At 47.0% G+C, this 22,965-nt stretch overlaps 1 protein-coding gene across 1 annotated transcript in view; it reads left to right on the plus strand.

Annotated features, from left to right (window-relative positions):
* Positions 1-22,965, plus strand: part of LOC143766310 (uncharacterized) — a 71,626-nt gene that overhangs the window by 3,192 nt on the left and 45,469 nt on the right. Inside the window, exons 2-6 of the mRNA XM_077253892.1 lie at positions 15,902-16,008; positions 16,134-16,313; positions 16,396-16,519; positions 16,603-16,700; positions 16,899-16,989. Coding sequence (XP_077110007.1) covers positions 15,931-16,008; positions 16,134-16,313; positions 16,396-16,519; positions 16,603-16,700; positions 16,899-16,989 — 571 coding nt within the window. The 5' untranslated portion in view covers positions 15,902-15,930. The remainder of the gene's footprint in view (positions 1-15,901; positions 16,009-16,133; positions 16,314-16,395; positions 16,520-16,602; positions 16,701-16,898; positions 16,990-22,965) is intronic.

A 22,965-nucleotide genomic window follows, 5' to 3' on the forward strand; every position in this document is an offset into this window, starting at 1 on the left:
CAGCCAACGTGGCCGGTCTACTGACCAGGAGCAGCAGCTTCCTGCTGCCTTTTTTGCTGCTGGCCCAGCCCCTATCATTAACTATGACTGTCCCTAACATAACTACAGCAATACAGAGCTGCTTAAAGGGGAACTCCCCACAATACACCACACAAGCACAGTGCAATGGAATACACAGTAATACATCAGATAACATAGTGAACACATTTACATGGAGTGCATACAACAGCAGACACATATTAGCCTACATAACGACAATATACAGCATAACACAGTTAGTTCAACAAAGTGCATGGAGCCAGCACATACAGGGCAGAGAGAGAGGTTCCTGCTACCTCCTGACCATATTACTATATGGAGACCATATAGTGGAAGATACCAGTCCTGCAGACCATATAAGAGATCACAATTCAGTTATAGATGGTGACTTACAGCTGACGTTCTTTCTGATGGAATCATTCACTTTTCCCGTCTTTTCCATCTGGCCCAGACCGACATGACAACTTCTTCCAGCCAGGACTCGGCTGCAGAGAATGCAACAAAGACGCATCTGACTTCTCACATTTCCTGTACCGTCCATATCTATGCCCAACCTGTGCAAACTACTCATTCTGCTGATGCCCCAATACTGAGCCACTTCTGCCATGTGTGTCATACAGCACCTGATACCCCAATACTGAGCCGCTGCTGCCATGTGTCCCTATTACTGCACCTGATACCCCAATACTAAGCCGCTGCTGCTGTATGTGACCCTATTACTGCAACTGATACCCCAGTACTGAGCCGCTGCTGCCGTATGTGACCCTATTACTGCAACTGATACCCCAGTACTGAGCCGCTGCTGCCGTATGCAGGGCCGGACTGGCCATAGGGCACTTCTGGCAAATGCCAGAAGGGCCGGTGCCAGTGGTGGGCCGCTCAATCCGCCGCCCCCGCCGTCGCATTCAACTATACCGGCGTATAGACGCCGGTACAGTTGAATGCAATGATGGAGGAGAGAGCGTCTACAGACGCTCCTCTCCCATCATTCCCCGCTCTGCCTCTGACACTGCGGGTGCGCGATGATGTCATATCATCGCGCACCTGCTGTGTCCCGGGCAGACTGCAGCCGCTGAGACAGGAGCAGGAACCAGGAAGCAACGCTGGGCACGAGGAGAGGTGAGGAGAGTTTGTTTTTTTTCTGGACTGTGGGGCCATTCTCGGAGGAGGTGAGGGGAGGAAGAGAAGAGATGTGGGCTGTATATAGTTCTCTGTGGGCTGTGCTCTGTGCTGTATACTGCTGTGGGCTGTATATAGTTCTCTGTGGGCTGTGCTCTGTGCTGTATACTACTGTGGGCTGTATATAGTACTCTGTGGGCTGTGCTCTGTGCTGTATACTGTGGGCTGTATATAGTTCTCTGTGGGCTGTGCTCTGTGCTGTATACTGCTGTGGGCTGTATATAGCTCTCTGTGGGCTGTGCTCTGTGCTGTATACTGCTGTGGGCTGTATATAGTTCTCTGGGCTGTGCTCTGTGCTGTATACTTCTGTGGGCTGTATATAGTTCTCTGTGGGCTGTGCTCCGTGCTGTATACTGTGGGCTGTATATAGTTCTCTGTGGGCTGTGCTCTGTGCTGTATACTGCTGTGGGCTGTATATAGTTCTCTGTGGGCTGTGCTCTGTGCTGTATACTACTGTGGGCTGTATATAGTTCTCTGTGGGCTGTGCTCTGTGCTGTATACTACTGTGGGCTGTATATAGCTCTCTGTGGGCTGTATATAGTTCTCTGGGCTGTGCTCTGTGCTGTATACTACTGTGGGCTGTATATAGTACTCTGTGGGCTGTGCTCTGTGCTGTATACTACTGTGTGCTCTGTGCTATATATAGTTCTCTGTGGGCTGTGCTCTGTGCTGTATACTACTGTGGGCTGTATATAGTACTCTGTGGGCTGTGCTCTGTGCTGTATACTGCTGTGGGCTGTATATAGCTCTGTGTGGGCTGTGCTCTGTGCTGTATACTACTGTGTGCTCTGTGCTATATATAGTTCTCTGTGGGCTGTGCTCTGTGCTGTATACTGCTGTGGGCTGTATATAGCTCTCTGTGGGCTGTGCTCTGTGCTGTATACTACTGTGTGCTCTGTGCTATATATAGTTCTCTGTGGGCTGTGCTCTGTGCTGTATACTGCTGTGGGCTATATATAGTTCTCTGTGGGCTGTGCTCTGTGCTGTATACTACTGTGGGCTGTATATAGTTCTCTGTGGGCTGTGCTCTGTGCTGTATACTACTGTGGGCTGTATATAGCTCTCTGTGGGCTGTATATAGTTCTCTGGGCTGTGCTCTGTGCTGTATACTACTGTGGGCTGTATATAGTACTCTGTGGGCTGTGCTCTGTGCTGTATACTACTGTGTGCTCTGTGCTATATATAGTTCTCTGTGGGCTGTGCTCTGTGCTGTATACTACTGTGGGCTGTATATAGTACTCTGTGGGCTGTGCTCTGTGCTGTATACTGCTGTGGGCTGTATATAGCTCTCTGTGGGCTGTGCTCTGTGCTGTATACTACTGTGTGCTCTGTGCTATATATAGTTCTCTGTGGGCTGTGCTCTGTGCTGTATACTGCTGTGGGCTGTATATAGCTCTCTGTGGGCTGTGCTCTGTGCTGTATACTACTGTGTGCTCTGTGCTATATATAGTTCTCTGTGGGCTGTGCTCTGTGCTGTATACTGCTGTGGGCTGTATATAGTTCTCTGTGGGCTGTGCTCTGTGCTGTATACTGCTGTGGGCTGTATATAGCTCTCTGTGGGCTGTGCTCTGTGCTGTATACTACTGTGTGCTCTGTGCTATATATAGTTCTCTGTGGGCTGTGCTCTGTGCTGTATACTGCTGTGGGCTGTATATAGCTCTCTGTGGGCTGTGCTCTGTGCTGTATACTACTGTGTGCTCTGTGCTATATATAGTTCTCTGTGGGCTGTGCTCTGTGCTGTATACTGCTGTGGGCTGTATATAGCTCTCTGTGGGCTGTATATAGTTCTCTGGGCTGTGCTCTGTGCTGTATACTACTGTGGGCTGTATATAGTACTCTGTGGGCTGTGCTCTGTGCTGTATACTACTGTGTGCTCTGTGCTATATATAGTTCTCTGTGGGCTGTGCTCTGTGCTGTATACTACTGTGGGCTGTATATAGTACTCTGTGGGCTGTGCTCTGTGCTGTATACTGCTGTGGGCTGTATATAGCTCTCTGTGAGCTGTGCTCTGTGCTGTATACTACTGTGTGCTCTGTGCTATATATAGTTCTCTGTAGGCTGTGCTCTGTGCTGTATACTGCTGTGGGCTGTATATAGCTCTCTGTGGGCTGTGCTCTGTGCTGTATACTACTGTGTGCTCTGTGCTATATATAGTTCTCTGTGGGCTGTGCTCTGTGCTGTATACTGCTGTGGGCTGTATATAGTTCTCTGTGGGCTGTGCTCTGTGCTGTATACTACTGTGGGCTGTATATAGCTCTCTGTGGGCTGTGCTCTGTGCTGTATACTACTGTGGGCTGTATATAGTTATCTGTGGGCTGTGCTCTGTGCTGTATGCTACTGTGGGCTGTATATAGTTCTCTGTGGGCTGTGCTCTGTGCTGTATATAGTTCTCTGTGGGCTGTGCTCTGTGCTGTATACTACTGTGGGCTGTATATAGTTCTCTGTGGGCTGTGCTCTGTGCTGTATACTACTGTGTGCTGTATATAGTTCTCTGTGGGCTGTGCTGTATATAGTACTCTGTGGGCTGTGCTGTATATAGTACTCTGTGGGCTGTGCTGTATATAGTACTCTGTGGGCTGTGCTGTATATAGTACTCTGTGGGCTGTGCTGTGTATAGTACTCTGGGCTGTGCTGTATATAGTACTCTGTGGGCTGTGCTGTATATAGTACTCTCTGGTCTGTGCTTTATATAGTACTCTCTGGGCTGTGCTGTATATAGTACTCTCTGGGCTGTGCTTTATATAGTACTCTGGGCTGTGCTGTATATAGTACTCTGGGCTGTGCTTTATATAGTTCTCTGTGGGCTGTGCTGTATATAGTTCTCTGTGGGCTGTGCTGTATATAGTTCTCTGTGGGCTGTGCTGTATATATTACTTTGTGGGCTGTGCTGTATATATTACTTTGTGGGCTGTGCTGTATATATTACTCTGTGGGCTGTGCTGTATACTACTGTGTGGACTGTGCTGTATACTTCTACGTGGGCTGTGCTGTATACTACTGTGTGGTCTGTGCTGTATACTACTGTGTGGTCTGTGCTGAATACTGCTGTGTGGGCTGTGTTATCTACTATGCGAGCTGTGCTATAGTATGCAGGCTGTGCTGTATACTATGCGGTTTGTGCTATATAATATGCGGGCTTTGCTATATACTATGGGGAGTATATTATATTCTATGGGGGAGGCCATGTTATGTACTATGTGGCTGTGTTATATACTATTGTGGGGGTATATTATATTCTATGGGGGAGGCTGCGTTATATACTATGGGGGGCTGCATTATATTCTATGGGGGGCTACATTATATATTATGGGGAGGTGGGCTGTATTATATTCTATGGGGGTTACATACTCTGGGGTGGCTGCATTATACTCTGTGGGGTGGCTGCATTATACTCTGGGGTGGCTGCATTATACTCTGGGGTGGCTGCATTATACTATATGTGGGCTGCATTATACTGTATCGAGGACTATGGGGAATACGTTATACTATATGAAGAACTATGGGGTGCATTATACTATGGGAAGTGAATTGTACTACATGGATGACTGTGGCGGTGCATTATACTATATGGAGCACTATGAGGATTGTATTATGCTATATGGAGGACTATGAGGATTGTATTATGCTATATGGAGGACTATGAGGAGTGTATTATACTATGTGGAGGACTGAGCAGTGTATTTTAATATATGGAGGACTATAGGGAGTGTATTATACTATATGGAGGACTATGGAGCACATTATAATATATGGAGGACTATGGGGTGTATTTTACTAAACAAGTAAAATGCTGCATATTCGGATTGTTTTTGCTGGAACAAAAAGCCTTGTTGTCAGCAGCACATTGCCAGTGTAAACTGTAGATGTGCTGCTGAAAACATGATACTGTATGGTGATCTATTAGTGATCGTTCTGTCTCATCATTATTCCTCAGCTGGTGGAAAGAGGCCGGGAAACAAGCGTTGAACAACTTCAGTATTGTTGATCAAACTCATTTAGCGGCCTGAACTCAGCGCACGTAAATACAACAGAAAGGCTTCTGTGTGATGTGCAATATGTTAGCATTTGGGGACCCATTTTAAACTTTGCCTAGGGCCCCACTTTGCCTAAAACCGGCCCTGCCTACAAGTGTACAAAGATATTATACAGTCACCATGTGACAAGTGGGCCTGTGTAACTTCAAATGCCAGGGCTGAATTTTAGTCCCAGTCCGGCCCTGGCCGTATGTGACCCTATTACTGCACCTGATACCCCAATACTGAGCCGCTGCTGCCGTATGTATCCTACAGCACCTGATACCCCAATACTGAGCCGCTGCTGCCGTATGTGACCCTGTTACTGCCCCTGATACCCCAATACTGAGCCACTGCTGCCGTATGTGTCCCTATTACTGCACCTGATACCCCAATACTGAGCCCTGCTGCCGTATGTGTCCTACAGCAGAGGTCCCCAACCGCCGGTCCGCGGACCAGGACCGGGCCGTTGGGGTTTTTCAGCCGGTCCGCGGCGCCCCTGTTCAGCGGTCACGTGGGGCCGCTCATTAGAGAAATGAATAGGCGGCTCCACCTCCCATAGGGGCGGAGCCGCATAATTCATTTCTCTAATCAGCGGTGCCGGTGACCGCTGACAGAGGAAGAGGCTGCGGCACCGAAGACCAGCTGTCCGGGGGAAGGAGCGGGACGCCGGGAGCAGGTAAGTATTACATATTCACCTGTCCTCGTTCCACATGCCGGGCGCTGTCTCCATCTTCCCGGCGTCTCTCCGCACTGACTGCAGGTCAGAGGGCGCGATGACGCATATAGTGTGCGCGCCGCCCTCTGCCTGATCAGTCAGTGCGGGGAGACGCCGGGAAGATGGCGCCGAGGAGCTGCAAGACAGGTGAGTATGTGTTTTATTATTTTTATTGCAGCAGCAGCAGCACAGCTATGGGGCAATAATGGACGGTGCAGAGCACTATATGGCACAGCTATGGGACAATAATGGACGGTGCAGAGCACTATATGGCACAGCTATGGGGCAATAATGGTGCAGAGCACTATATGGCACAGCTATGGGGCAATAATGGTGCAGAGCACTGTATGGCACAGCTATGGGGCAATGGTGCAGAGCACTATATGGCACAGCTATGGGGCAACGGTGCAGAGCACTATATGGCACAGCTATGGGGCAACGGTGCAGAGCACTATATGGCACAGCTATGGGGCAATAATGGTGCAGAGCACTGTATGGCACAGCTATGGGGCAATGGTGCAGAGCACTATATGGCACAGCTATGGGGCAATAATGGTGCAGAGCACTGTATGGCACAGCTATGGGGCAATAATGGTGCAGAGCACTATATGGCACAGCTATGGGGCAATAATGGTGCAGAGCACTGTATGGCACAGCTATGGGGCAATGGTGCAGAGCACTATATGGCACAGCTATGGGGCAATAATGGTGCAGAGCACTGTATGGCACAGCTATGGGGCAATAATGGTGCAGAGCACTATATGGCACAGCTATGGGGCAATAATGGTGCAGAGCACTATATGGCACAGCTATGGGGCAATAATGGTGCAGAGCACTGTATGGCACAGCTATGGGGCAATTATGAACGGTGCAGAGCACTATATGGCACAGCTATGGGGCAATTATGAACGGTGCAGAGCACTGTATGGCACAGCTATGGGGCAATAATAAACGGTGCAGAGCACTGTATGGCACAGCTATGGGGCAATAATGGTGCAGAGCACTATATGGCACAGCTATGGGGCAATAATGGTGCAAAGCACCAGGGAAACAAGCATGGTGCTCCCACTCATTCTGAACCTATGGTAAGTTGAATCACATTCTCATTATAAATGTCATAATTATATGATAAGTATGCACTAAGCTCCATCCCTCCATAACCCCACCCCCATATGACCAAAGCCCCGCCCCTGCCCCACCCCCACCGGGCCATGGAAAACTGGTCTTGCTTAAAGCCGGTCCCTGGTGCAAAAAAGGTTGGGGACCTCTGTCCTACAGCACCTGATACCCCAATACTGAGCCACTGCTGCCATATGTGACCCTATTACTGCACCTGATACCCCAATACTGAGCCGCTGCTGCCGTATGTGTCCTCCAGCACCTGATACCCCAATACTGAGCCGCTGCTGCCGTATGTGTCCTCCAGCACCTGATACCCCAATACTGAGCCCTGCTGCCGTATGTGTCCTACAGCACCTGATACCCCAATACTGAGCCGCTGCTGCCGTATGTGTCCTCCAGCACCTGATACCCCAATACTGAGCCCTGCTGCCGTATGTGTCCTACAGCACCTGATACCTCAATACTGAGCCGCTGCCGTATGTGTCCTACAGCACCTGATACCCCAATACTGAGCCGCTGCTGCCGTATGTGTCCTCCAGCACCTGATACCCCAATACTGAGCTGCTGCTGCCGTATGTGTCCTCCAGCTCCTGATACCCCAATACTGAGCCGCTACTGCCATATGTGTCCTACAGCACCTGATACCCCAATACTGAGCCGCTGCTGCCGTATGTGTCCTACAGCACCTGATACCCCAATACTGAGCCGCTACTGCCGTATGTGTCCTACAGCACCTGATACCCCAATAATGAGCAACTGCTGCCATTTGTGTCCTCCAGCACCTGATACCCCAATACTGAGCCGCTACTGCCGTATGTGTCCTCCAGCACCTGATACCCCAATACTGAGCCGCTACTGCCATATGTGTCCTACAGCACCTGATACCCCAATACTGAGCCGCTGCTGACGTATGTGTCCTACAGCACCTGATACCCCAATACTGAGCCGCTGCTGCTGTATGTGTCCCTATTACTTCACCTGATACCCCAATACTGAGCCGCTACTGCCGTATGTGTCCTACAGCACCTGATTCCCCAATACTGAGATACTGAGCCGCTGCTGACGTATGTGTCCTACAGCACCTGATACCCCAATACTGAGCCGCTGCTGCTGTATGTGTCCCTATTACTGCACCTGATACCCCAATACTGAGCCACTGCTGCCGTATGTGTCCCTATTACTGCACCTGATACCCCAATACTGAGCCACTGCTGCCGTATGTGTCCTACAGCACCTGATTCCCCAATACTGAGATACTGAGCCGCTGCTGACGTATGTGTCCTACAGCACCTGATACCCCAATACTGAGCCGCTGCTGCTGTATGTGTCCCTATTACTGCACCTGATTCCCCAATACTGAGCCGCTGCTGCTGTACGTGTCCCTATTACTGCACCTGATATCCCAATACTGAGCTGCTGCTGCCGTATGTGTCCCTATTACTACACCTGATACCCCAATACTGAGCCGCTGCTGCTGTATGTGTCCTCCAGCACCTGATACCCCAATACTGAGCCGCTGCTGCGGTATGTGTCCTTATTACTGCACCTGATACCCCAATACTGAGCCGCTGCTGCCGTATGTGTCCTACAGCACCTGATTCCCCAATACTGAGCCGCTGCTGCCGTATGTGACCCTGTTACTGCAACTGATACCCCAGTACTGAGCTGCTGCTGCCGTATGTGTCCTACAGCACCTGATACCCCAATACTGAGCTGCTGCTGCCGTATGTGTCCTACAGCACCTGATACCCCAATACTGAGCTGCTGCTGCCGTATGTGTCCTACAGCACCTGATACCCCAATACTGAGCCGCTTCTGCCGTATGCATCCTACAGCAGCTGCTGTGTAGTACAATAACTGCTCCTCTTACTGCCCCACATAATACTGCCACCACTGTGCCCCTTACATAGTAATAATGCCTCCTTTGTGCTCTCTAGATAGTAAAATTCTCCCCTAGTAAATATTAATGGCCTGTGCTAGTGCCCTCCACATTTTTGTCCCTTAAAAGTAATAATACCCCATATGCCACTTTGATGGTGACAATACTCTGTGTGCCCCTATAACAATAATGCTTAAGTGCCCACTTAATACTTAATAATGTCCCCTGAGTCCCCCCATGTACAGTAACAATGGCCCCAGCATCGCTTATGTCAGCAGCTGGTCTTGTGATGACTCTTTCGGGTTCTCTCAATCCTCTTCTATTGAGAGAAACCAAACCTGTCTAGTGAATACATGCACATAGCAAACATGGGGTCTATGACCGCCGGATAACACCACTGATATTGGGGGCTCATGCAGCAGGCAGTATTTATTCCAAGCCTTTATTAACTTTATAATAATAAATTGCTTATTATTAAAGCACCACTCTAGCAGGGTTTTTTCTCTCACCGCTGGAGTGGTGCTTTAAGTGCAAGAATCCCCTTCCCTGGTTATATACTAATCCTCCGGTGTATTCACCTTTTTTTGGCACTGCTTCAGTCCCACAGCTTAACCCCTTCACCCCCGGAGCTTTTTTCGTTTTCGTTTTTCGCTCCCCTCCTTCCCAGAGCCATAACTTTTTTATTTTTCTGTCAATATGGCCATGTGAGAGCTTATTTTTTGCGGGACGAGATGTACTTTTGAACGATACCATTGGTTTTACCATGCCGTGTAACAGAAAACAGCAAAAAAATTCCAAATGTGATGAAATTGCAAAAAAAGTGCAATCTCACACTTGTTTTTTGTTTGGCTTTTTTGCTAGGTTCACTAAATGCTAAAACTAACCTGCCATTATGATTCTCCATGTCACTACGAGTTCATAGACACCTAACATGTCTAGGTTATTTTTTATCTAAGTGGTGAAAAAAAATTCCAAACTTTGCTAAAAAAAAAGAAATAAAAATTGCGCGATTTTCCGATACCCGTAGCGTCTCCAATTTTGATGATCTGGGGTCGGGTGAGGGCTTATTTTTTGCGTGCCGAGCTGGCGTTTTTAATGATACCATTTTGGTGTAGATACATTCTTTTGATCGCCCATTATTGCATTTTAATGCAATGTCGCGGCGACCAAAAAAACGTAATTTTGGCGGTTTGATTTTTTTTTCTCGCTACGCCATTTAGCGGTCAGGTTAATCCTTTGTTTTTATTGATCGGGCGATTCTGAACGCGGCGATACCAAATATGTGTATGTTTAATTTTTTTTTTATTGTTTTATTTTGATTGGGGCGAAAGGGGGGTGATTTGAACTTTTATATATTTTTAATTTTTTTATATTTTTAACCACTTTTTCTTTTTAATTTTGGCATGCTTCAATAGCCTCCATAGGAGGCTAGAAGCATGCACAACTCGATCGGCTCTGCTACATAGAGGTGAAGTACAGATCACCTCTATGTAGCAGAAATCCAGGTGTACTTTGAGCGCCGACCACAGGGTGGCGCTCAAAGCAATCAGCCATCAACAACCATAGAGGTCTCAAGGAGACCTCTGGTTGTTATGGCAATGCACCGCTGACCCCCGATCATGTGACGGGGGTCAGTGGTGCGAGCACTTCCGGCCAGGAGCGCTAGTTAAATGCCGCTGTCAGCGCTTGACGGCGGCATTTAACTAGTTAATGTACAAAACAGCTGACATGTCGCGGCTTTAAGGTGGGCTCACCGCCGGAGCCCACCTTAAAGCAGGGGATCTGCCAGCTGACGTACTATTCCGTCAGCTGGCAGAAAGGGATTAAGCTTGTGAACGTAACTTCTGACTGGCCAGAAGTTAGAAACTACGTCACAAGTGCTCAATGTAAGTATATGAAAGACAGAAAGAGGCCAGAATGAGGCTCTTATAGACTCATATTGATTAGAAACCTCTGCACCGCTCCATAAAAACACTGATGAAAACGCCGGAAGACGAGTATCATACAGTCGGTAGAGATCTTGTATGTTAAGGTGCCACTCTAGTGGAGAAATAAAAAAAAAATGCTGGAGTGGTGCTTTAAAGGGAATCTGTCACCCCGGGACGTATAAGATATATAGAAATGTTGCACTGGTCCTACCTGTATGCCTCATATTAATAGTCTTTTTGCTGACTAATGTTATATTCTGTCTCCCTGCCTCCTTTCCTCATTGTAATACTACCCCCATGTATGTCAGTTATGGCGCCGGAATCCTGCGCCATGTGAGTCACCACAATCTGTACCTCTTCCTTCCTTCTATGGACTTCATTCAGGGATCTTATGCGACGGGGAGTCAATGTGACCTCTGGCGTGCGCCGATAATATGCTCTCCCCACTTCCTCCCTGAACAGTCAACGCTAGGAACCATGTGTACAATGTGATGACTATGCAGGGAGGAAGTGGGAAGAGCACCGTATCGGCATGTACAGCTCAAGTCGCCGGCGCCTGCACAGAAGATCCTGAATGCAGCGCCCACAGAAGGGTGGATGAGGTATGTATTTCTGAGTGAGTGCAGGGCGCAGGATTCCAGGGCTGTAACTGACATGCATGGGAAGATGGGCGTAATATTTTATAATGAAGACATGAGGCAGGAATTTCTTCCAGTGACTGCACGCTCGGAGCCTGGAAGAAATCATTAGCATAAAGACAGAACATAATATTTCTCAGCATCAAGACTATTAATATGAGGCACACAGTTAGGACTAGTGTAACATTTCTATAACCTGTATGCCCATATTAATAGGTCATACACGTCCCGGTAGGTTGGCAGATTCCCTTTCAATGTGATTCAGCTCATGGTTACTATATGGGGGCTTGTTATACTAATACTTGTAAAAGACCCAGCTGGTAAGTATCAAAAGCCCCCAACCTCCCCATGTTCAGCCCCCAGACAGCAACTATTATATGTAATAGATTGCATATAATCTCCTAACAATACAGTATAATAATCAGGGCCCTGTTGCCCCTCACCCGCCTCAGCCCTCACAATACCCCCATCCTCTCGCATTCATCCCCCCAGTGCTCTGTCGCCCCTCTCTCACAATACCCCCATCTTCTCACATTCACCCCCAGTGACAATGACATGCCACTTACCAAGTCTGCAGGCAGCGAGGCAGGACCAGGAAGTGTCTGAGAAAAATGCATGGTGGGAACTAGGGCCAAGCGTGCCTGAGTTAATCCAAGCGTGCACTAAACTGTAACCCGAAAGAAGCTCCTCAGGTCAGTAAAGCCGGCACTGTACAGTGCAGGAGGGAGACTGTTCTAGCAGCTGCAGAATCTCCGTCAGGCATGGGAGCAGGCATTTTTCTGCTCTCCTCCTGTGCGGTGTTCTGCCTCATCAAAAAGCGGCAGTGACTCTCGGTTTGCCCCTGCCTGTGACAGGGCCCGGGGCAATGGCCCCCTCTGCCCCCCAGTAGCTGCACTACTTCCAATGATGATTCCTGTCGCCATCTCCCCTCTGTTCCTGCTCTATTACTTTCCCTCACACTCGGCCGTTCTCACCTCATTGTGTATTTTCTCTTCTTCCCAGTAACCAGTCACCATGAATCGCTAGCTGATGTCTCCCGTGTTCTCCGTATTCTTTCTCACAGACCTGTGATTTGCATTGGCGAGTCTGATCCTCAGGACATAACAAGGTCGGACGTCTCCGCTTACTTTATTCCTTGCGGACCATCGGGAGGTCACTGCCTTATTTATAGACACTAAGTGTCTATGTTACGATAAAAATCAGAGGTATAAAGAAGCCCAGGATAACTCAGGGTATATGAAACCAATAGTTAATCTTTACTAAATAAATAAACAAAAACAGCAAAAAGTTAGATCAGAGTGCTGCAGATACACGGCATACAAATGCCAGGCAGATGGAAATATTGCAAGTAGTACCAAATGGGATGTAGAGTGTGAGTCTGTGCAGTACCGCCAACCTGTTCCTGCCTACTACAGATTATTATTAATACAGAGTACACACAACGGCTTTCAGCACAGTACTAGCACATATAGGGGTTACAGAGTTCACACAGCGGCTTTCAGCACAGTACTATCACATATAGGGGTTACAGAGTTCACACAGCGGCTTTCAGCACAGTTCTATCACATATAGGGGTTAGAGTTCACACAGCGGCTTTCAGCACAGTACTATCACATATAGGGGTTGCAGAGTACACACAGCGGCTTTTGGCACATTACTATCACATATAGGGGTTACAGAGTTCACACAGCGGCTTTCAGCACAGTACTATCACATATAGGGGTTAGAGTTCACACAGCGGCTTTCAGCACAGTACTATCACATATAGGGGTTGCAGAGTACACACAGCGGCTTTCGGCACATTACTATCACATAAGGATTGCAGAGTACACACAACGGCTTTCGGCACATTACTAGCACATATAGGGGTTACAGAGTTCACACAGCGGCTTTCAGCACAGTACTATCACATATAGGGGTTGCAGAGTACACACAGCGGCTTTTGGCACATTACACGTCCTATCTCTACACTAAATGAGAGCATAATGGCAGTGTCACTCGTGATCCAGCTTTTATACTGGCTACGCCAGCCAATCACTGCCATGCCAGTATTTAACATGGCTGTGAAGGCTCCAGAAGTGCCCACTGTCTAAATGCATGTTGTTTGGCTGCGCACTTTCCAGTTTGGGTTCGCTCATGCCTAGTTGGGATATAGTTTTCGGCTAGGTGTTCTAATCCTTAAAGGGGTTGCCACTACTGGGCAGCCCCTTCTTAAACTAAATGTTCGGCTCCGATAAAATAATAAAGCCTATACTCGCCTACCGTGCTGGCGCTGTTCCAGCAGTGTCTGCACTACGGTCCCGGTGTTATGGCATATGATGCCATCACCCAATCAGCGCTGGCGTCACTGTCTTCCCCCTTTGGACAAACTAAACTTGAAGAAGTCCGGGATGAGCTTTCGCACAGTACTATGATATATAGGGGTTGCAGAGTACACACAGTGGCTTTCAGCACAGTACTATCATATAGGGCTTGCAGACTACACAGAGCGGTTTTCGGCACAGTATTATCATATATAGGGCTTGCCGAGTACACACAGCGGCTTTCGGCACTATCATATATAGGTCTTGCAGAGTACACACAGCGTATATCCAATCTCTAATGCCTATAGAAAGTGGAAGGAGAGGAGCAGTGTTGCTGTCTTACAAATCTCTTCTTTCGAGACGTTCAATATCTTCGCCTAGGAAGTCGTCATGGCCCAAGAGAAATGAGCCTTTAAATCTTGCCACTTAATGAGTGGGTTAAAGAGATGGCTCCCTAATCCACTTGGCAATTGTGGGTTTAGAGGCCATAAACCCCTTTCTAGAACCCTGGAAGGACACAAATAATGCTCTATCCTTTCTCCATTTGCCATAGCGGATAGGTATCTGATTACACATCTTCTAACATCCAAAGTATAAAGTCATTCCTTCTTCTGGTTCTTGGGATAGTAAATAAAAGGAGGGAAGGTCAACATCTTGTAGTCTATGGAACAGAGACGCTACTTTAAGAAGGTGGGCTGTATCTGGCTTAAAGATTACCCTGTCATCAAGTATTTGGGTAAACAATATTATTTAGTTATAGAAAGAGCCTCAATATCACTGACTCTTCTGGCTGAAGTTAATGCTATCTATAGGGTGGTTTGGAGACTCTATGGGCTCAAATGGTACAGTGGATACGGAAAGTATTCATACCCCTTTAAATTTTTCACTCTTTGGTTCATTGCAGCCATTTGGTAAATTCAAAAAAGTTCATTTTTTTTTCTCATTAATGTACACTCTGCACCCCATCTTGACTGAAAAAAAAACAGAAATGTAATTTTTGCAAAATTATTAGAAAAGAAAAACTGAAATATCACATGGTCATAAGCATTCAGACCCTTTGCTCAGTATTGAGTAGAAGCACCTTTTGAGCTAGTACAGCCATGAGTCTTCCTGAGAATGATGCAACAAGGTTTTCACACCTGGATTTGGGGATCCTCTGCTATTCTTCCTTGCAGATCCTCTCCAGTTCCGTCAGGTTGGATGGTGAACATTGGTGGACAGTTATTTTCAGTTCTCTCCAGAGATGCTCAGTTGGGTTTAGGTCAGGGCTCTGGCTGGGCCAGTCAAGAATGGTCACAGAGGTGTTCTTAAGCCACTCCTTTGTTATTTTAGCTGTGTGCTTAGGGTCCTTGTCTTGTTGGAAGGTGAACCTTTGGCCAAGTCTGAGGTCCAGAGTACTTTGGAATAGGTTTTCATCCAGGATGTCTCTGTACTTGACCGCGTTCATGTTTCCTCCAGTGGCAACCAGTTATCTTGTCCCTGCAGCTGAAAAACACCCCCATAGCATGATGCTGCCACCACCATGTTTCACTGTTGGGATTGTATTGGACAGGTGATGAGCAGTGACTGGTTTTGTCCACACATACCGCTTAGAATTATCAACAAAAATGTCTATGTTCCTCTCATCAGACCAGAGAATCTTATTTCTCATAGTCTGGGAGTCCTTCATGTGTTTTTCAGCAAACACTATGCAGGCTTTCATATGTCTTGCCTTTAGGAGAGGCTTCCATCCGGCCACTCTGTCATAAAGGCCCGACTGGTGGAGGGCTGCAGTGATAGTTAACTTTGTGGAACTTTCTCCCATCTCCCTACTGCATCTCTGGAGCTCAGACACAGTGATCTTGGGGTTCTTCTTTACCTCTCTCACCATTCCTCTTCTCCCACGATTTCTTAGTTTGGCTGGATGGCCAGGTCTAGGAAGATTTCTGGTAGTCCCAAATTCTTCCATTTAAGGATTATGGAGATCACTGTGCTCTTAGTAACCTTGAGTACTGCAGAAATTCTTTTGTAACCTTGGCCGGTTCTGTGCCTTGCTACAATTCTGTCTCTGAGCTCTGTGGCTCAATTTTTCTTTCCATTTAGGTTTTTGCAATTTTCCTGACCCATCAAGGATGGATAGGGACAGGAACAAGATGGCAGAGAAGATGTTACACCTCACACTACAGATCCTCTTCCGGCTTACTGGAGAGGTGAGAGATTCTGATGACATCACATTACCTCATATCTATGGTAATCACAGATGGGCAGAACTGGAGAGGTGAGGACTCTGGAAATGTCTGTAGTTAGACGTATTAATGTGTCTCTCCATAACCAGGATTACACAGTAGTGAAGAAGACCTCTAGTGAGCGCTGTCGGGCTCCTGTTTCTGAGGGATGGGAAAGACCCCTGAGCCCAATCACAGGGCCTCCACCTCACCCACTGATACATGAGGACATCAATGACCAGAAGATCCTTGAACTCGCCTACAAGATGATTGAGCTGCTGACTGGAGAGGTGACACTGCTGGGAATGCTGGGACATTATACAGTAACGCTATGAAGGGATCGGGGGATGATGGTATAATTGTATGTGTCAGGTTCCTATAAGGTGTCAGGATGTCGCTGTCTATTTCTCCATGGAGGAGTGGGAGTATTTAGAAGGACATAAAGATGTGTACAAGGACGTCATGATGGAGGTTCCCCAGCCCCTCACATCACCAGGTAATAGACAGGATTAAATACACATGGCATATAATTATCTGTATGTAAAGAATGAATTCAGTCCCTGTATGTGTTTCCTCCAGTTCTATCCAGTAAGAAGACAACACCAGAGAGATGTCCCCGTCCTCTTCTTCCACAGGACTGTAAACAAGAAGATCCCAATGTTCCTCAGGATCATCAGGTAGATGGAGAGAAGGTGTCATGAGATCTCCCCTATGATGTGTAGATGGCTGTGAAGGTCTTGTGCTCAGTCCTTTTTTTTTTCACCAGTATTATATGTTTCATACTTGTGTAATGAGACCGGTGGAGATGGCAGGATTAGAGCTGATCATAGGTGTGACTCCTCCATCTGTCTGTGACTTTTACAATATTGTTTCAGGGTGAAGATCTGACCCATATTAATACTACAGAGACACATGTGAGGGGTGATGAGTGGTATAAAGAGGAGATTCCTACATATGACTACCCAGGTGAGTAGAACCACTAAATGCAGAGATGTTACAGGCCCTGCTTATTCGCTTTGTGGAATAGAATTCATTCAGTGGTTTTAGGCTGTAAACCACCATTTATTTTTTTCCGTGAGGACTAAGAACATTGTGCCTTTATGGGACACACCAGATAGAGAAGCAGATACCACAACAGAATAGTGAAGATCTTTTCTATGTATTTTGGCCATTTAAGTTTGGTTTCTGTCAGGAAATGAGGTTAGTGTAAAATCCTAGGGGCGCTTTCAGTCTTTTGACCTCTGAAACGAGTTTGGCATACAGGGGTTTTCAATCTATATTTGACGGCATCGCATTCAAGTGGATATTTCTAATCAACAGAGGGTCAAGTTAAAGGGCCACTGTCACCCCCTCCAGCCGTTATAAACTAAAAGAGCCACATTGTGCAGCAGTAATGCTGCAGTCTAACAAGGTGGCTCTTTTAGTTTTTGCTTCTGTTATTCCCTCTAAAAAGCGTTTTATAATTTTCCCTAAATACCTGTCTTTGTACCTGGAGGCAGGTCTGAAGCCTCCTCTGTGAAGCGCCCAACTGCCATTACTCATCTCTTCTGGGGCGATGGTCGCCGCCCCCTGCGCGCTGTTCTTCTTAAATCCGGGCGCCTGCGCTGTGCGTGCCTGCCTGGGGCAGGCGCAGTGTTCATTGGCCGTCATAGCTCAGATGCCGGGTGCCTGACTGCGCCTGTGCGGGCAGTGCGGCCACCCTGTTACTGAATCCCCGCCCCGCACTGTGTTATGCATTATGGACAGTGCGGGGCTGGGGTTCCTGGGCATGCGCACTGCGCTGTTCAGACGCTCCCCCAGGTTCCCCGCCTTCCAGCGTCGGTTTGTGCAGGAATCTGCCCAGGAATCCCAGCCCGCACTGTGCATAATGCATAACACAGTGCGGGGCGGGGATGCTTTTGTCCTTTCCTAACCAAACATACAGTTTTTGTTTTATATAAATGGTAAATAAAAAAAATAAATGATTTTGTAGAAAAAAATAAATACATTTTTGCTTGTCACGATTTTCCATAAGTTGTAACGTTTTCAATTTTCGAGATATGGAGCTATATGTGGCCTTGTTTTTTGTGACCTGAGACAATGTTTTTATTGATATCATTTTGGTGTAGGCAGGATGCTTTGATTGCCTCTTTGTACTGTTGTGCCGATCGTAATAATTGTTTTTCGTTTTGATTTTTTTCTTGTTACCCCATTTACTGATCAGATTACCGTATATACGCAAGTATAAGCTGAGATTTTCAGCCTATTTTTTTTGGCTAAAAGTGCCCCTCTCGGCTTATACTCAAATCATAGTCCCAGGGGCCGGCAGGGGAGGGGGAGCGGCGGCTGTCACATCATACTCACCTGCTCCCGGTGCGGTCCCTGCTTCTCCGATGTGATGGTCTGTGGCGCCGGCAGCTTGTTACTGTGCTCAGCGGTCACGTGGTACCGTTCATTAAAGTAATGAATATGGACGCATCTCCACTCCCACAGGGGTGGAGCTCATATTCATTACCTTAATGAGTGGTACCCGTGACCGCTGAACACAGGAGCAAGCTGCCGGCGCCCAGAGACCATCGCCACAGAGAAGCAGGGTCTGCGCAAGGAGGGTGAGTATGACTGGGGAGGGTGAGCCATGCAATATTCACCTGTCCCCATTCCACCGCCGCACTGTGTCTTCCGCGTCCTCTGGCTGTAACGTTCAGGTCAGAGGGCACGATGACATGGTTAGTGCCCTCCCTCTGCTTGAACAGTCACTGCAGAGACCCGGAAGACACAGTGCGGCGGTGGAATGGGGACAGGTGAATATCGCAATTGCCGGGGGCCTGACTTGCCGGGGGCCTGAGCCAGCGGCGACTCCGGCACCTGACCCCCATAGCGCTCTGGTGTGCCCGCCTGCTCAGGACCCCGGCACCTCTCCTCCACCGACGATAGGCGAGTATGTCTTTTTTTTTTTTTTTTTTAATCGCAGCAGCATATGGGGCATAATATTCTATGGAGCATCTTATGGGGCCATCAACCTTTGTGCAGCATTGTATGGGGCATAATATTCTATGGAGCATCTTATGGGGCCATCATTAACCTTTTATGCAGAAATATATGGGGCATATTTTAATATGAAGCATCTTATGGGGCCCTTCATGAACTGTATGGAGCATTATATGGGGCTCCTGATGCAAAAACACTTAACCTACTGATGTCTCAATAAATTTTACTTTTATTGGTATCTATTTTTATTTTTACCAGTAGCTGCTGCATTTCCCACCCTAGGCTTATACTCGAGTCATTAAGTTTTCCCAGTTTTTTGTGGCAAAATAAGGAGTCTCGGCTTATATTCGGGTCGGCTTATACTCGAGTATATACAGTAATTTATTTTATATTTTGACAAATCGGACATTTACAAAAGTAGCGATAACAAATGTGTATTTTTTTAATTTTTTTTCTTTACTTTAAGTGGGGAACAAGTAGGATGATTTGAATTTTTAATTATTTATTTTATTCTTTTTTTTTAAACTTTTTTTTTTTATTGTACTTGTAAGTCTTCTTAGGGTACTTGTGCCTGCTATCATCTGATTACTTGTTCTATATAGAACAATATTGCAGTATTGCTGTATACAGCAAAATAGTTTCCTATGAACGCCAGCTATGTGCTGTCTCGGCAACTCGTTAACATCCTACGATCGCGTCACGGCAGTGCCGATAGGCAGTTAGAATAGAGTGCTCCATCTACAGGAGCTCTATATGAGACACTGTCACAGATTGACCGCTGCAATTAACAGGTTAAAAGCGAGCAGAGATATGCTCCACATTTGGCTGTTAGAGGCAGATGATGGCTGTATATCAAAACCATCATCTGCGGCAGAGATGCAGGCTCGGCTTGCGAGTCTTCATCAAAGTCATGGAGCTGACATATGACGTAACAGTATGTCATGTCGGTAAAGAATTAAACTTGCCAGGTTCATTTGTTTTGTTAATTTCTGGGTCTTGTAAGATAGCGCTCCCTGAGTGTGTTGGGGGACACTCCACATGGCACTTAATCATACCATCCGATTTATTTAAATGCAGCATAAACCGGATAGAGTACAGTCCATACCGTTACATCCACAAAACAAAATAAGACACCGGTCTGTTTATGTAGCAGATATACCTCTCTGCCTTCTTGCAACCCCCTTGTCTGAGGTTACCTTCCAGGATCTCCACTCCCCACGCTGACTCCTTGTCAGTCCTGGCTTCCAAGGAAGCTGCCTTACTAGGATCACTGTCCCGTATGATGACTTGCTCCGCAACATCCCTCCCGACAGTTGCAGAGCCTTAGAAGGACTGTAGCTTCCCCAACACAGTTAGCCGTCACAGGCTCTGCAGGTACATGGTCTCACCATGTGCTATTCAGGAAGTCTCCACTCTCAGGAACTTCCAACACAGACCATCTAGGTACATGGCCTCACCATGTGCTCTTCAGGAAGTCTCTACTCGCAGGACCTTCCAACACAGAGACCATGTGATCACACCAGAGTCTCATTATATCGCATTTGACACGCCCCTTGATGGGAGGAAGGTACATGGCCAGACCCACCTAGCTCTCCGGCCAACCCTGTTAGCCCAGCCCCTGCAAGCTAACAAAGCTCGTGGAACTACAGGTCTCAGAGCAACAGTTCAGGCTTACAGTGCAGAGGACCTATTCCAATTTGCAAGATTAAATGGGATTTAGATGTGAGGCTGAAGTCACTTTTACAATGTAAGTCCATGGAGTGTCATCATGAAGCTCCACTAGAAAAACCAGTACCGGCGTTATTACGGCTGCTTGTCCTTGTGAAACGCTTGTGGTACGTGTGCATCATCCGTGTGACACGTAGACACGTACCGGAATAGACTACAGAATTGAAATTACGGATGTTTAGGTGTTAAAGATTTGCAAAGATAGAGGTAGAAATATAGATATGCCTCCCCCCCCCTTATTTTTGATAACCAGCAAAGGTTATCACCTGGAGGCTGATATTACCAGGCTGGTAAGGTCCATGGTTATTGGGCCCTTTCCAGCCTACAAATACCAGTCCACAGCCTCCCCAGAAGTGGTTCATCATATGAGATGTGCCAGTTTTTATGCTTTGCCAATGCACCAGGGTAATTAGTAAGAATGAAGCAATTGGGTAATGGTAGTTGAGGTTGATGTGAGCTTGGTAGTTGGGGTTGATGTGAGCTGTGATCTGTCAAAAATCACAGCTGGCATCAAGCCCTGGCATTAGTAATGTACAGGTGTCTATCAGACACCCCATTACTAACCCAATAATAAAAAATAAGAAAAAACACCACAAAAAAGACTATTTGAATAAAGACTCCCCAACACTTTCCCTGAGTCACCAATTTATTTAAAAAAACATGCATGTCCAGCGAGTCTGACATAGTCCACAAATGGAACCATGAAAATTAAAAAAAGCGAACAATAAAAACAAGAGGCTGTCCCTCGTTCACCAATTTAATAGGAAAAATGTTCCCACACAAGTTCAAAGTAGTTCAATAAAATTACTGCTCTTCACAGTACCCGGATACTTGCGTCACCAGCTCACTCTGCCTAAAACCACATCCATCCTGCATGTGGTCTCCTATTGTTTACTGGATCCTCGGAAGCCCGGGTTTTATATCCACTTTCATCTCCAAGTTTGCTAGCTTTTTATTGTCAGGTGACATTAAGCCCAGGGGTTAGTAATGGAGAGGCATATAAAAGACAGCCCCATTACTAACCCCATATATTCTGCCTCCATGGCTAAACTGCAAAAGTTGGGCGCTTAGACTGCCTTTCTATAGTGTCTGTTTACTATTACTCACATTTAGTGATGTCCAAAGATAGGTTACATGTAAGGGTGTATGACTGTATGCTGTCCATCGTGAGCTGTGTCCAGTAGAAGTATCTATGTCCTCCTTCGGTAGAAGCAGTACAAATTCTATGACTGGGCAAAGGAAAACTCGTGATGAACCACCTTTAGTTACCTTGACTTCCACCTTCCGAGTCTTTCCATCATTACTGGGCATAGCCTTGGTAATAAGACCCATTGGCCAGTCATTGCGATGAGCTTCTTTGTCTTTTAGGACGACGAGGTCTCCTTCTTGGAGGTTGGGTTTTGCCGTCTGCCATTTGTGACAACCTTGGAGCAGATGCAGGTATTTGGTCTTCCAACGGTGCCAAAAGGCATTAGACAGGTGTTGTGCCTGCTTCCACTGACGTCTGTCCATGTCATTATGGTTGAAATTTCCTGGAGGAATTGCGGCGTCTCCGATTTTCTGTGTAAGAAGAGTTGCTGTTGTAAGGATCATTGGAGCATCAGGATCCGACGATACTGATACCAGCGGTCTGGCATTTATTATAACAGACACTTCTGCAAGGAAGGTGACCAAGACTTCATGGGTGAGTGGCAGGATGTTGTGTTGGAGAAGTGCTACTGGGCCATGAAGAGGAGAATGTGGGTGGATTTGTGCAGGGACTGGAGGTTGAGGTTCTCCTTGAGACCCAGCAAGGGGCTGTATTGCTGGATGTGGAGAAGAAAGTCTTTGAGGATGTAAAACTGGTGCCTGAATAGTGATGGGGACTGGGAAGGAGGTAGTGATGGAGATGGTGATACTTGAGCAGGAGTTATACTGTGAGGTGGAGGAGCAACAGGTGGAATAGGTGCTGGCGACACAGAAGGTGAGACCATTGCTGCAGTGCCATTTGTTGGCTGTAACACCTGCTGCTGGGCAGAAGAGTCAGTCACTCTAATTATCTTGAGGGCTTGGAATGCTGGGAGTTGTGCTTCGATTATCCTGATCAATGTCTTTAGGATTACTGCTGCATTCATCATTCACACTACGGCTGTCCGAGTTCTCGCCTTCTCCTTCCGATGGCGAGTTTGGTCAACTAATCTGTTGTGTTTTAGATTTCTTCACTGTGGCTCTGTCAGTCTCTTCAGTGTCGGATGCCGGCTCCTCTCT

The sequence above is a fragment of the Ranitomeya variabilis genome, chromosome 4 (genome assembly GCF_051348905.1).
Source record: "Ranitomeya variabilis isolate aRanVar5 chromosome 4, aRanVar5.hap1, whole genome shotgun sequence".
Classification (NCBI taxonomy): Eukaryota; Metazoa; Chordata; class Amphibia; order Anura; family Dendrobatidae; genus Ranitomeya; species Ranitomeya variabilis.